We start from the raw sequence: 14,490 nt of genomic DNA, 5'->3' as shown, positions 1-14,490 counted from the left end.
AGGGAGAGAGGGAGGGAAGGAGAAAGGGAGAAAGGAAGGGAGGGGGTGAGGGAGGGAGGAAGGAAGGAAGAAAGGAAGGAGGATTGGTTATATTTGGTTGAGCACTTCTTAAGCATCTCTTCTTTTTTTTTTTTTAATTTTGTTATGTTATGTTAGTCACCATACAATACATCATTAGTTTTTGATGTGGTGATCCACGATCCATTATTTTCGTATAACACCCAGTGCTCCATGCAGTACGTGCCCTCCTTAATACCCATCACCGGGCTAACCAATCCCCCCCCCCTCTAAAACCCTGTTTGTTTCTCAGAGTCCATAGTCTCTCATGGTTCATCTCTCCCTCCAAATCCCCCCTTCCATTTTTCCCTTCCTTCTCCTAATGTCCTCCATGCTATTCCTTATGTTCCACAAATAAGTGAAACCATATGATAATTGACTTTCTCTGCTTGACTTATTTCACTTAGCATAATCTCCTCCAGTCCCATCCATGTTGATGTAAAAGTTGGGTATTCATCCTTTCTGATGGCTGAGTAATATTCCATGTATATATGGACCACATCTTCTTTATCCATTCATCTGTTGAAGGGCATCTTGGCTCTTTCCACAGTTTGGCTATTGCGGACATTGCTGCTATGAACATTGGGGTGCATATGGCTCTTCTTTTCACTACATCTGTGTCTTTGGGGTAAATACCCAGGAGTGCAATTGCTGGGTCATAGGGTAGCTCTATTTTTAAATTTTTGAGGAACCTCCGCACTGTTTTCCAAAGTGGCTGTACCAACTTGCATTCCCACCAACAGTGTAAGAGGGTTCCCCTTTCTCCACAACCTCTCCAACATTTGTTGTTTCTTTCCCTGTCCATTTTTGCCATTCTAACTGGTGTAAGGTGATATCTCAATGTGGTTTTGATTTGAATTTCCCTGATGGCTAATGATGATGAACATTTTTTCATGTGTCTGTTAGCCATTTGTATGTCTTCTTCAGAGAAGTGTCTTTTCATATCTTCTGCCCACTTTTTGACTTGATTATTTGTTGTTTGGGCGTTGAGTTTGAGAAGTTCTTTATAGATCTTGGATACCAGCCCTTTATCTGTAGTGTCATTTGCAAATATCTTCTCCCATTCTGTGGGTTGCCTCTTTGTTTTGTTGACTGTTTCCTTTGCTGTGCAGAAGCTTTTTATCTTGATGGAATCCCAAAAGTTCATTTTTGCTTTTGTTTCACTAGCCTTTGGAGATGTATCTTGAAAGAAGTTGCTGTGGCCGATGTCAAAGAGGTTACTGCCTATGTTCTCCTCTAGGATTTGGATGGATTCCTGTCTCACATTGAGGTCTTTCATCCATTTTGAGTTTATCTTTGTGAATGGTGTTAGAGAATGGTCGAGTTTCATTCTTCTGCATGTGGCTGTCCAATTTTCCCAGCACCATTTATTGAAGAGACTGTCTTTTTTCCATTGTATGTTTTTTCCTGCTTTGTCAAAGATTATTTGACCATAGTGTTGAGGGTCCATATCTGGGTTCTCTATTCTGTTCCATTGGTCTATATGTCTGTTTTTGTGCCAGTACCATGCTGTCTTGGTGATCACAGCTTTGTAATATAGCTTGAAATCGGGCAATGTGATGCCCCTAGCTTTGTTTTTCTTTTTCAACATTTCCTTGGCGATTCGGGGTCTTTTCTGACTCCATACAAATTTTAGGATTGTTTGTTCCAGCACTTTGAAAAATGTCATTGGAATTTTGATTGGGATGGCATTGAAGGTATAGATTGCTCTGGGTAGCATAGACATTTTAACAATGTTTATTCTGCCGATCCCTGAGCATGGAATGTTTTTCCATCTTTTTGTGTCTTCTTCAATTTCTTTCATGAGTGTTCCTTAGTTCCTAGAGTATAGATCCTTTACTTCTTTGGTTAGGTTTATTCCGAGGTATCTTATGGTTTTTGGTGCTGTTGTAAATGGAATCGTTTCTCTAATTTCTTTCTACAGTTGCGTTGTTAATGTATAAGAAAGCAACTGATTTCTGTGCATTGATTTTGTATCCAGCCACATTACTGAATTGCTGTATGAGTTCTAGTAATTTGGGGGTGGAGTCTTTTGGGTTTTCCACATAAAGTATCATGTCATCTACGAAAAGAGAGAGTTTGATTTCTTCTTTGCCAATTTGAATACTTTTATTTCTTTTTGTTGTCTGATTGCTGTTGCTAGGACTTCTAGTACTATGTTGAACAACAGTGGCGAGAGTGGGCACCCTTGACGTGTTCCTGTTCTTAAGGGAAAGGCTCTCAGTTTTTCCCCATTGAGGATGATATTCACTGTGGGTTTTTCATAGATGGATTTTATGAGCTTGAGGAATGTTCCCTCTATCCCTATACTCTGAAGAGTTTTAATCAGGAAAGGATGTTGTATTTTGTCAAATGCTTTTTCTGCATCAATTGAGAGGACCATATTGGTTCTTCTCCCTCCTCTTATTAATGTGTTCTATCACATTGATTGATTTGCGAATGTTGAACCACCCTTGCATCCCGGGGATAAATCCCACTTGGTCGTGGTGGATGATCCTTTGAATGTATTGTTGGATCTTATTAGCTAGGATTTTGTTGAGGATTTTGGAATCCATATTCATCAGGGATATCGGTGTGAAATTCTCCTTTTTGATGGGGTCTTTGCCTGGTTTGGGGATTAAGGTAATGCTGGCCTCAGAGAATGAGTTTGGAAGTTTTCCTTCTGTTTCTAGTTTTTGAAACAGCTTCAGTAGAATAGGTATTAGTTCTTCTTTGAATGTTTGGTAGAATTCCCCAGGGAATCCATCAGGCCCTGGACTCTTGTTTTTTGGGAGGTTTTGGATCACTGCTTCAATCTCGTTACTGGTTATTGGCCTATCCAGGCTGTCAATTTCTTCCTGTTTCAGTCTTGGCAGCTTATAGGTTTCCAGGAAGGCCTCCATTTCATCCAGATTGCTCAGTTTATTGGCATATAGTTGTTGATAATAATTTCTAATAATTGTTTCTATTTCCTTGGTGTTAGTCGTGATCTCTCCTCTCTCATTCATAATTTTATTAATTTGGGTCCTTTCTCTTTTCTTTTGGATAAGTCTGGCCAGTGGTTTATCAATCTTATTAATTCTTTCAAAGAACCAACTTTTAGTTTTGTTGATCTGATCTACTGTGTTTCTGGTTTCTAATTCATTGATTTCTGCTCTAATTTTAATTATTTCTCTTCTAATGCATGGCTTAGGCGTCGTTTGTTGCTTTTTCTCTAGTTCTTTAAGGTGTAGAGTTGGTGAATTCGGGATTTTTCTATTTTTTTGAGTGAGGCTTGGATGGCTATGTATTTCCCCCTTAGGACCGCCTTTGCAGTATCCCATAGGTTTTGGACCGATGTGTTTTTGTTCTCATTGGTTTCCATGAGTTGTTTAAACTCTTCTTTGATTTCCTGGTTGACCCAAACATTCTTGAGCAGAGTGGTCTTTAGCTTCCAAGTGTTTGAATTTCTGCCAAATTTTTTCTTGTGATTGAGTTCCAGTTTTAGAGCATTGTGGTCTGAGAATATGCAGGGAATAATCTCAATCTTTTGGTATCGGTTGAGACCTGAATTGTGACCCAGTATGTCATCTATTCTGGAGAAAGTTCCATGTGCACTTGAGAAGAATGAGTATTCTGTTGTTTTAGGGTGGAATGTTCTGTAAATATCTATGAGGTCCATCTGGTCCAATGTATCATTCAAAGCTCTTGTTTCCTTGTTGATTTTCTGCTTAGATGATCTGTCCATTGCTGAGAGTGGAGTATTGAGGTCTCCTACAATTAACGTATTGTTATCAATATGACTCTTTATTTTGGTTAACAGTCGGCTTATGTAGATGGCTGCTCCCATGTTGGGGGCATAGATATTTACAATTGTTAGATCTTCTTGTTGGATAGACCCTTTAAGAATGATATAGTGTCCTTCTGAGTCTCTAACTACAGACTTTAGTTTAAAATCGAATTTGTCTGATATAAGAATTGCTACCCCAGCTTTCTTTTGAGGTCCGCTGGCATGGAAGATGGATCTCTATCCCTTCACTTTCAGTCTGGATGTATCTTTAGGTTCAAAATGAGTCTCTTGTAGGCAGCATATGGATGGGTCCTGTCTTTTTATCCAATCTGCAACCCTGTGCCATTTTATGGTAGTATTTAGGCCATTCACGTTGAGAGTGATTATTGAAAGATATGAATTAATTGTCATCATGTTGCCTGTGAAGACATTGTTTTTATAGATTGTCCCTGTAAATTTCTGTTGTAGATCACTCTTGGGTGTTTCTCCTTTTATAGAACTCCCCGTAATATTTCTTGCAGGGCCGGCTTAGTGGTCACATATTCTTTTAGCTTCTGCCGGTCATGGCAGCTCTGCATCTCTCCATTCATTCTAAATGAAAGCCTTGCTGGATAAAGTATTCTTGGCTGCATGTTCTTCTCATTTAGTACCCTGAATATGTCTTGACAGGGCTTTCTGGCTTGCCAGGTCTCTGTGGATAGGTCTGACGTTATTCTGATGTTCCTCCCTCTGTGCATAAGGAATCTCTTCCGCCTAACTGCCCTTAAGATGGTTTCCTTGGTTCTAAGATTTGCAAGTTTTACTATTACATGCTGGGGTGTTGGCCTGTTTTCCTTGATCTTGGGAGGGGTCCTCTCAGCCTCCAGGATGCAAATGTTTGTTTCATTCCCCAAATTAGGGAAGTTCTCAGCTACGATTTGCTCAAATACATCTTCTAGTCCTCTCTCTCTCTCTCCACTCCTTCCGGGATTCCAATTATTCTGACATTGGAACGCTTCATGGTGTCACTTATTTCTCTGATTCTATTTTCATGGATTCTGAGTTGTTTTTCCCTGGCCTCCTCTTTTCCCTTTTTATCTATTATATTGTCTTCCAGGTCACTTATTCGTTCTTCTGCCTCACTTACCCTAGCTGTTAGATTATCTAGATTGGATTGGACCTCATTGATAGCATTTTAAGTTCTGCCAATTCACCTTTCATTTCTGCCCTTAGAGACTCTATGTTGCCATTAATCGATTTCTCCATTCTAGCCATTGTCTTCACAATTGCTAGCCTGAATTCCATCTCCAACATCTTGGTTATATCTGCATCCATTTGTAAATATGCAGCATAAGTCATAATCTCTGAGTCTTTTCTGTTTTGGGGGCTCCTCCTCCTAGTCATTCTGTTGATGGGTGTTTGAGGGAATGTATAGAGTCCAAATTATTGACCAGAACCCAAGCAAGATGCACCTGTTTTCTTGGGACTTTAGGGTTGCTGGCCTCTTGTTTTCCCAGCCTGTCTTCTGGGGGAGGGGCCTGCTGTGCTGTTACTCAGGCAACCGTGTTGGGGCAGAGTTGCCCTGCCCCCCTGTGGTGGGGGATGGGCTCAGCGGGAATCAGTTTTTGGGGCTTTTGTTCTCTGGCGGCTTTCCCTGGGGGCTTTCCGCATCTCTTCTGCGAGTCAGAGCAGATGTGACCATTTCCAATCCTCTGCCTCAGAGCAGAGAGACCACAGCCTGTTCTTCAGTGAGCTCTCCAGGCCACACCATCTCCGTTTCTGTCCGTGCTGCTATAAACTGCAGCGTCCTGGGTTGTGCGCCCCTCCACAGCGCTCCCAGTCCTGCCTCCAGTTCGGGGCACGTCTCTGCCCTTTGTGCTTCTAAAACCGCCAGTGGCTCCCTGGCCGCTCCGGGTTTCCGCCCCCGGGGGCTGCCCTAAAGTCCTTTCCCCGCCGCTACCGGTCTGCGAGTCTGTGCCCCGCCCGCAGAGCGCGAGGCTGTCACTCACCGGCGGTGTCGGATCCCCACGGCCAGGCACCCTCCCACTGCCGTTTATCCTCCGATATCTACCCGCGGAATCATGGCTCCCTGCTTCGTACCTCAAAACCAACCGCCTGCGATATTCTGCTTGTAGAGATCCAGATCTTCTTACATCTCAGGCTGATTTCGTGGGTGCTCAGAGTGGTCTGGTAGATATCCAGCTCAATTCCGGGTACCAGTTGAAATAGGGTCCCCTACTCCTCCTCCATCTTTCCTTCTGCCCTTAAGCATCTCTTCTGTTTAGTTAATGCCAGTCAGTGTGTGGGTAGACAGTAGAGACCCCCAGTTGACTTTCTTCTCTCTTCCACAATGCTGTTTGTAGTCTTAGCTTTCTTACAATATTGCCCCCATGTCTCTTCATATCCATGCCTGAGCTTTCTGTTTTACTGGTTACTCTTTTTCTGTCACCCAGTAAATGTAGTGTGAGTAGAAGCTCAGGGCCTGGGGCAGGGGAGCAAGGTGGGAAACCCTCTGTTCTTCTGTCTTCATTATCACCTCTTTGTTAATTCATTTACTCACATTACTTTTTTTCCAGACTTGAGCCTCTAGGACCATGCCATCCTTTCATTCAAATGTTTCATCCATTCCAAGAATATTTGAGAAGTGTCCTTCCATTCACCAGCCTATATATTGTATAGCTTAGGTGCTCAACCTGTGCTCTAGCTAATAGGTTCAATCCCTATCCTACTAGGGGTGCCTTTCTCTGCCCCATTGCCACAAGCTGTAGCTATAAATCTGATTTATGTGTTGATGGAGCAGGCTGAGGGTTAGTTGTAATAAGATTATGGCTACATCTCCACTACTTAGAAACTAACTACAGAAATAGAGGCAAATTGGCTGTTTGCTACATTTACAGTGCAGAATGGAGATTTCCCTTCTTTCTGGGAAACTTGGCTGAGGCTATATTAAAGGTAGGAGAAGGTACCATGGCTAAAAGTCAGAGGCCAGCCAAAGGGACTTCCTTGCTACATGGACTTCTACTCAATCCCAACAGTTCAGGTAGAGCACACTTGGTCTTACACCATTTTCTGATCTGTTTTTCAAAGAAGCATTGTGTGTAGTGGGGAAGAAGTGGGAGCCAAAATGTTAAATTAAGAAGTTGGAGGAGATGAAAGAGTTTTCAGTCTGAGTTGAAAGCTTGCAGATGTCATGAGTTGTGGGAAATGGCAATCAATGCCAGAGATCCCAGGACCACTCTCAGGGCCCTTGTGCCTGATTAATACTATGTAAGACATGCACAGATGAACATTCTTTTCTTTTTAAAATAGTCACAGGCTTGGTGGTTTAAAGGAAATAGGAACAGGTGGAAAAAAATTCCAGGACTGATGGTGGAAGCTGACAGAACTTTGAGCCAGGCCACTTAGGATCAGTAATTGTTTAGGATGGGTGTTAGTTCCAAAAATAAATGAGTAGCAAGAATTGAGTGCCTGGGAGGTAGGAGGAGCCAAAGAGACAGCTTATTAGGACTGAGGGTTTTCAAATTAGCAGTCTGAGGACTGACTTTGGATGCTATATGAATGCAGAATCAGGTCAAGTTTTGGTAGTGGAGTCAAATAGCAGACCCAGAGTGAGGGAGATCCGTAATCCATCCACCGGAACCTTCTCTTTCCCTTACGTCAATCACCACAACTCTGGGACCCTTACCTTGTTCAACTTGGAATATGATGAGCTTCAAGGATTTCTGGAGATTCTGGGCCTTTGTGGCCAGCTCCAACTTGCACTTGGCTATGTGGTCTATTCGAGGGACGAAGGGTTTTCCATCTGCCTTGCCATGGTCTGCACATACTGTAGCACTTTTCTCAACGGCTGCCTCCTCAGCCAGGATATCAATCAGGACACTGAGCTTGTCATACATTATGTCACTCTGTGTAAGGATGAAGGGGACAGGGCATTGTTATGACGGACCAGTACTTGAAAGGACAGAATGAGGAGCTGGGTGGTATGGGGGAGGTAAGGAGGGGTGGTAGTTGGCCAGGAACCCTGAGCCAAGAAAGCTGCATCTGAGGAAATAAAAGTTTGGGGAAAGAAGTACTTGGTAGATGTGATGAGATAACCAAAGTGTGTTAGGGTATCAAACAGATATTTGTTTCTGAGCAGCTGTAGGCATCAATGTATGTTGCCAAATTTTTCTTGTGTCAGACTGGCCTGTAAAGTGATATGTAACATGGCAAACTTGAGGAAAGATAAATATTTCGGGGTTGGCGCTTTCATGGGCACGCTCCCACAGATGTGAATGGGCCGCTGCATGGGTGCCCAGTGTCTGCCTTTGTATATGTGTATATTTGGGGAATGCACTGAGTGATTATGGCTTGATTTCCAGCTCCATCACTGAATAGTTTGTGACCTGAGGCAAGGCACTTTACCTCTATGTGCTTTTATATTCTAGGGCAGTTGTGAAGATTAAATAAATTAATGCATTAAAAATCCTTAAACGTTTCCTGGCACAGGGTAAGTGCTAAATAAGTGTTAGTTATTGTTGTTGCTGTTGTTGTTATAGAAGTTAATGTGGGTATATTTCTAGCATGTATTTGTACATATTTTCATGCATGTTCTGGTATACAACCAAGTGCATACATGCTTGGTGTACACTTGTGTCTAGGTGTGGGCAGATGCTTGGTATATGCTTAGGTACATGGTACATGTGTTAGCATGCATAATGCCACTCTTCATTTGGTGAAAGATGGAAATATGATGAGGTTGGGCTTTTCCCATAATGGAGGCTTATCAGCCTTCCCTTTCTTTTACAATTAATTCCCAGTGAAAGGTACATTTGCTTTTATTAAAAAGGGGGCCCTGGACTTCCAGGAAGATGGCAGAGCAGGAGGATCCTAAGCTTACTTCATCCCATGGATACACCTAGATAACAGCCATGCTGATGTAAATAACCCTGAAGATGATCCAAAGACTGGCAAAACATACTATTCACAGCTAATCATAGAGAAGAGGCCACACTGACAGTGGTAGGAAGAGCAGGGACATGACTGGGAACAAAATTGACCTGCAAGACTGTATGCAGGAGGGAGGGACACCACAGGCACAGAGAAGGGAGAGGAGAAGACCCCACACCAGCCACCTCAGACATGGGGGACCCACACTGGGAAGACAAATTCCCATAACATTTGGCTTTGAAAGCCAGAGGGACTTAACTTTGCAAGTTCCTACAATCAGTGAGTCTCAACACCAGGAACTTGAAAAGTCAGTGGGCTCAGCTCTGGAAGGGCTAGAAGGCAGTAGGAAACTGAGTTTCTGTCCTTAAAGACACAACAAAACAAACAACCCCACTGAGATACAGCATAGAAGCAGTAGTTTGAAAAACACTTGGTACATATGGGAAGGAGATTAATTTACTAATCTCAGAATGTGTGCTGGAAGGGCAGAGATCCTTAGGAGACTTCTCCAAGAACAAAAGAGCTGGCAGGTGCCATTTCCTACACCCCCCCCCCCCCGCCTAGATACACAGACACCTGTAGGAACCAATAGGAATACTTTCCACCTAGCTTGCAAACAGCACACCCCACCCCCGTGCACTTCTGTGGACCCACCCCTTCAACCCATCCTCAGCAGTTGTCCAAAGGTCCCCTCCCCCAGATTAGCACAGACCTTGCTAACACCACGAACCCTGCCCCCTGCATTTTCCTGAAGACCCACCCCATCCAACATGCCCTTGTCAGAAGACCCACCCCATCTAACATGCCCATCCCATCCAACAGTCACTCCAAAGTGACTCCTGCCCTGAGAGAGGGGAAGATCACCACATACACGAGTTCAACTACAGCCCCAGCAGTGGGCTGGGGGCAGACATCTGGTCTGACTGCAGGCCCCACCCACCAATGAAAGCTTCTCAGGGGGCAACACAGGGAGAGTGCCCTGCCTACTAACAAAAGCCTTCCAGGGGGCAACACAGGGAGAGCATCCTGCAGTTTGGTGTCTGCAGCTCTGACAAATGCCTGGTCTGACCCACCTCAAGCCTAGTGTGGCCCCAAACTGGCCCATTAACAACACAGGGATGAAACACTGCCCACAACAGGCAAAGAGAGCCATTGCAGATGACTGGACTGAAGGCAAATGCAGCTCAGCCACAATAGCAGAGAACATGCAACATATATAGGAGACACCCTTGGAGTACCACGTTCTGGGGAACAGGGGACATTGCACTACAGGGCACTATGGGACCTCTTCTTCATAAGGCCACTCCTTTCAAGAGCAGGCAGCATAGCTGACTTTCCTCACACATAGAAACAGATACAGAGAGTTAGAAAAAATGATGAGACAGGGGAATGTGTCCCAAATGAAAGAACAGGACAAAATCACAGCAAGAGAGCTAAATAAAACAGAGCTAATAATACACCTGATAGGAAATTTAAAGTGATGGTCATAAAGATAATCACTGGACTTGAGAAAAGAGTGGAGGACCTCAGTGAGACCCTCAACAAAGAGATAGAAAACATAAAAAACTAATTGGAGATGAGAAATTCAATAACTGAAATTAAAAATACACTAGAGGGAATAAATAGTAGACTAGAAGAGGCAGAACAGATCAGCGACCTGGAAGACAGAGTAATGGAAAACAGTCAAGCTGAACAGGGGAAATAAAAAAGAGTAATAAAAAATGAGAACAGATTAAGTGAACACAGTGACATCGTCAAGCATAACACTGTTCACATTATATGGATCCCAGAAGAAGGGACAGAAAAGAGGGCAGAAAATTTATTTAAAGAAATAATAGCTGAAAACATACCTTAAACTGGGGGAGGAAATAGAAATCCAGATCCAGGAGGCACAGAGAGCCCCCAACAAACTTAACCCAAGGAGGTCCACACCAAGACACATAGTAATTAAAATGTCAAAAAGTAGTGATAAAGAGAATTTTAAAAGCAGCAAGAGAAAACAGTTCCATACAAGAAAAAAATCCACAAGGCTATCAGCTGATTTTTCAGCAGAAACTGTACAGACCAGAAGGGATTGCCATAATATATTCAAAGTGGTGAAAGAAAAAACCTGCAGCCAAGAATACTCTATCTAGCAAGGCTATTGTTCAGAATAGAAGGAAAGATAGTTTCCCAGACAAAGAAAAGTTAAAAGAATTCATCACCACTGAACCAGCCTTACAAGAAATGTTAAAGAAGACTCTTTGAGTGGAGAGGAAAAACCATAAGCAGGAGTAAGAAAAGTAGGAAGCACAAAAGCAGTAAAATTAAGTATATCTATAAAACTCAGTTAAAGGTTTCACAAAATGAAACAATGTAAAGTATGACACCATATACCTAAAATGTGGAGTGGGAGAGGGGTAAAAATTTAGTGCTTTTGGAATGGGTTCAAACTTAAGTGACCATTAACTTAATATAGACTGCTATATGCAGAAGATGTTATATACAAAGCTAATGGTAACCACAAATCAAAAACTGATAGTGGATATGCAAAAAATAAAGAAAAAGGGATCCAAATATATCACTAAAGAAAGCCAGCAAACCATGAGAGAAGAGAGCAAGAGAAGAAAGGAACAGAGAGAAGTACAAAAACAACCATAAAATGAGTAACATAATGGTAATATGTACATACCTTTCAATAATTACTTTGAATGTAAATGGACTCAAAGGACATAGGGTGACAGGGTGGATAAAAAAGCAAGACCCATCTATATGCTGCATACAAGAGACTCATTTCAGACCTACAGACACGTGCAGATTGAAAGTTAAGGGATGGAAAACCATTTATCATGCCAGTATAGAAGTGAAAAGAAAGCCAGGATAGCAATTCTTATATTGGACAAAACAGAGTTTAAAACAAAGACTCTAACAAGAGCCAAAGAAAGACAGTATATAATCATAAAAGGAACAATCCAACAGGAAGATATAACAATTGTAAATATTTAAGCAACCAACATGGGAGCACCCAAATATATAAAGCAACTATTAAAAAACATAAAGGAAGATTTATTTATAAGATGGCAGAGGAGTAGGACACCTTAATTTCATCTGGGCCCAGGAATTCAGCTAGATAGTTATCAAATCATTCTGAACACCTGCAAACTCAACCAGAGATGTAAGAAAAGAATAGCAGCAACTCTCTGAACAGAAAAGCGACCACTTTCTGGAAGGTAGGACGTGCGGAGAAGTGAATCCGAGGCGGTATTCGGGAGGATAGACGGCGGGGGAGGGGCCTCCGTCGGCCGCTTCTGGCAGGTGATAGAGCCGCGGAGCACAAAATCGGAACTTTTAGAAGTCGGCTCCGCTGAGGGACGTCGCTCCAGTGGCTAAGCGGGGGGTGGAACCCTCGTGGGACAGTGTGGTCTCAGGACCCTCGGGGTCACAGAAAGACCAGGGGTGCCTGAGTGCGGCAGAGCTCCCAGGTATCGGAGTGGGGAAGCCGGCTGCAGAGACGGAGCCCAGGCGCGGGCTCTCAGCTCGGGGTTGCCATAGACCGTGATCCATGGCACAGTCGGGCCCCTGCTCCTCCAGCAGGGACCCAACAAGCGGCAGATCCGGGGAGACTCACCTTCTTCCCCCCGGGAGGAGAGGTGCAGGAGCGCACCGCAGGGATCTGCTGGGTTTGGAGACTCCACCCGGGGTCGGGTGCCAGAGATAGAAATGCTCGGTCACAGGCCGGGTGAGCACGGAGTGCGGCTGGAGACCGGGGAGACGGGAGTGACTGATTGCTTTTCTCTAGGGGCGCACTGAGGAGCGGGGCCCCGAGTTCTCAGCTCATCCGGGGCGGAGATTGGGAGGCCGCCATTTTCACTCTCGGCCTCCAAAGCTGTACGGAAAGCTTGCAGGGAACAAAAGCTCCCGAGAGCGGGCGCCCGGGTGGCTCAGTTGGTTAAGCGACTGCCTTTGGCTCAGGTCATGGTCCTGGAGTCCCGGGATCGAGTCCCACATCAGGCTCCCTGCTCGGCGGGGAGTCTGCTTCTCCCTCTGACCCTCCTCCCTCTCATGCTCTCTGTCTCTCGTTCTCTCTCTCTCAAATAAATAAATAAAATCTTTAAAAAAAAAAAAAAAAAAAAAAAAAAAGCTCCCGAGAGCAAACCCGAGCAGATTACTTAGCCGGGACCGGGCAAGGGCGGGCAATTCCGCCTCCGGCAAAGACATTTGGGAACCATGGCAACAGGCCCCTCCCCCAGAAGATCAGCGAGAACAGCCAGCCAAGACTGAGTTTACTGATCACTGAGAACTGCAAAACTCCAGCGCTAGGGGAATACAGCACATAGAATTCATTGCCTTTCCCCCATGATTTTTTAGTTTTTCAACTTTAATTCTTTAAAAAATTTTTTTTCTTTTTTCAACCAATTTATTTCATCAACTCTTTTTTAAAAACTTTTTTAATTTTCATTTTTACAGTTACATTCTATCCCTTCATTGTATTTAATCTTATTTTTGTATATATATGCTTTCTTTCTTTACAATTTTGGGATGCAGTTTCTTCAAACAGACCAAAATACACCCAAAATCTAGTGTAGGGCTCTGTTCTATTCACCTGTCTGATCATATTCTCTTTTTCCTTGGTTTTTATCCCCTTCTTCCTTTTTTGTTTTGTTTTGTTAAAGTCTTTTTTAATTTTCATCTTTACAGTTACATTCTATCCTTTCAAGGTATTTAATTTTATTTTTGTATATATGTTTTTCTTTCCTTACAATTTTGGGATGTAGTTTCTTCTAATAAACTGACCAATATACACTCAGGAGATAGTGTATTGCTCTATTGTGTCCACCTGTCTGTTTATATCTCTTCCTTTTATTTGTTGCTGTTTTTTTTTCTCTTTTGTTTTTCTTGTCTTTTAATTTCCATTTTTACAGTTACATTCTATCCTTTCATAGTATTTAATTTTATTCTTGGACATATATGTTTTTCTTTCTTTACAGTTTTGGGATCTAGTTTTCTAAAACAGATCAAAATACACACAGAATCCAGTGTATTGCTCTATTCTGCTCACCTGTCTGATTATATCCTCTCCCTTTTAAAAAAATTTTTTTCCCAGTTTCAGGTCTCTTCTGATTCATTTAGTGTATATTTCTCTGGGGTCATTGCTGCCATTTTAGTATTTTGTTCTTGCATTCATCTATTCTTCTCTGGACAGAATAACAAGACAGAAAAACTCACCTCAAAAAAGAACAAGAGGCAGTACTGAATGCCAGGGACCTAATCAGTATGGATGTAAGTAAGATGTCAGAACTGAATTCAGAATAATGATTATAAAGAAACTTGCTGGGTTTGAAAAAGTATAGAAGACACTAGAGAATCCCTTTCTGGAGAACTAAAAGAACTAAAATCTAACCAAGTCGAAATAAAAAAAGGCTATTAACGAGATGCAATAAAAAATGGAGGCCCTAACTGCTAGGATACATCGGGCAGAAGAGAGAATTAGTGATATAGAAGACCAAATGATGAAGAATAAAGAAGCTGAGAAAAAGAGAGATAAACAACTACTGGATCACGAGGGGAGATTTTGAGAGATAAGTGATACCATAATGCAGAACAATATTAGAATAATTGGGATCCCAGAAGAAGAGGAAAGAGAGAGGGGGGCAGAAGGTATATTGGAGCAAATTACAGCAGAGAACTTCCCTAATTTGGGGAAGGAAACAGGTATCAAAATCCAGGAGGCACAGAGAACCCCCCTCAAAATCAATAAAAATAGGTCAACACCCAGACATATATTAGTAAAACTTTCA

At 42.7% G+C, this 14,490-nt stretch overlaps 1 protein-coding gene across 1 annotated transcript in view; it reads right to left on the bottom strand.

The window, feature by feature from the left end:
• The window catches only part of DGKK (diacylglycerol kinase kappa), a 147,174-nt gene that overhangs the window by 21,003 nt on the left and 111,681 nt on the right, over positions 1–14,490 (bottom strand). The window contains exon 15 of the mRNA XM_078064165.1: positions 7,470–7,689. Within this exon, the coding sequence (XP_077920291.1) occupies positions 7,470–7,689 (220 nt within the window). The remainder of the gene's footprint in view (positions 1–7,469; positions 7,690–14,490) is intronic.

This window comes from Halichoerus grypus, chromosome X (assembly GCF_964656455.1).
Source record: "Halichoerus grypus chromosome X, mHalGry1.hap1.1, whole genome shotgun sequence".
NCBI classification, from domain to species: Eukaryota; Metazoa; Chordata; class Mammalia; order Carnivora; family Phocidae; genus Halichoerus; species Halichoerus grypus.
The sequence above is the reverse complement of the archived record's forward strand: the minus strand, read 5'-3'. Positions and strand labels throughout refer to the sequence as shown.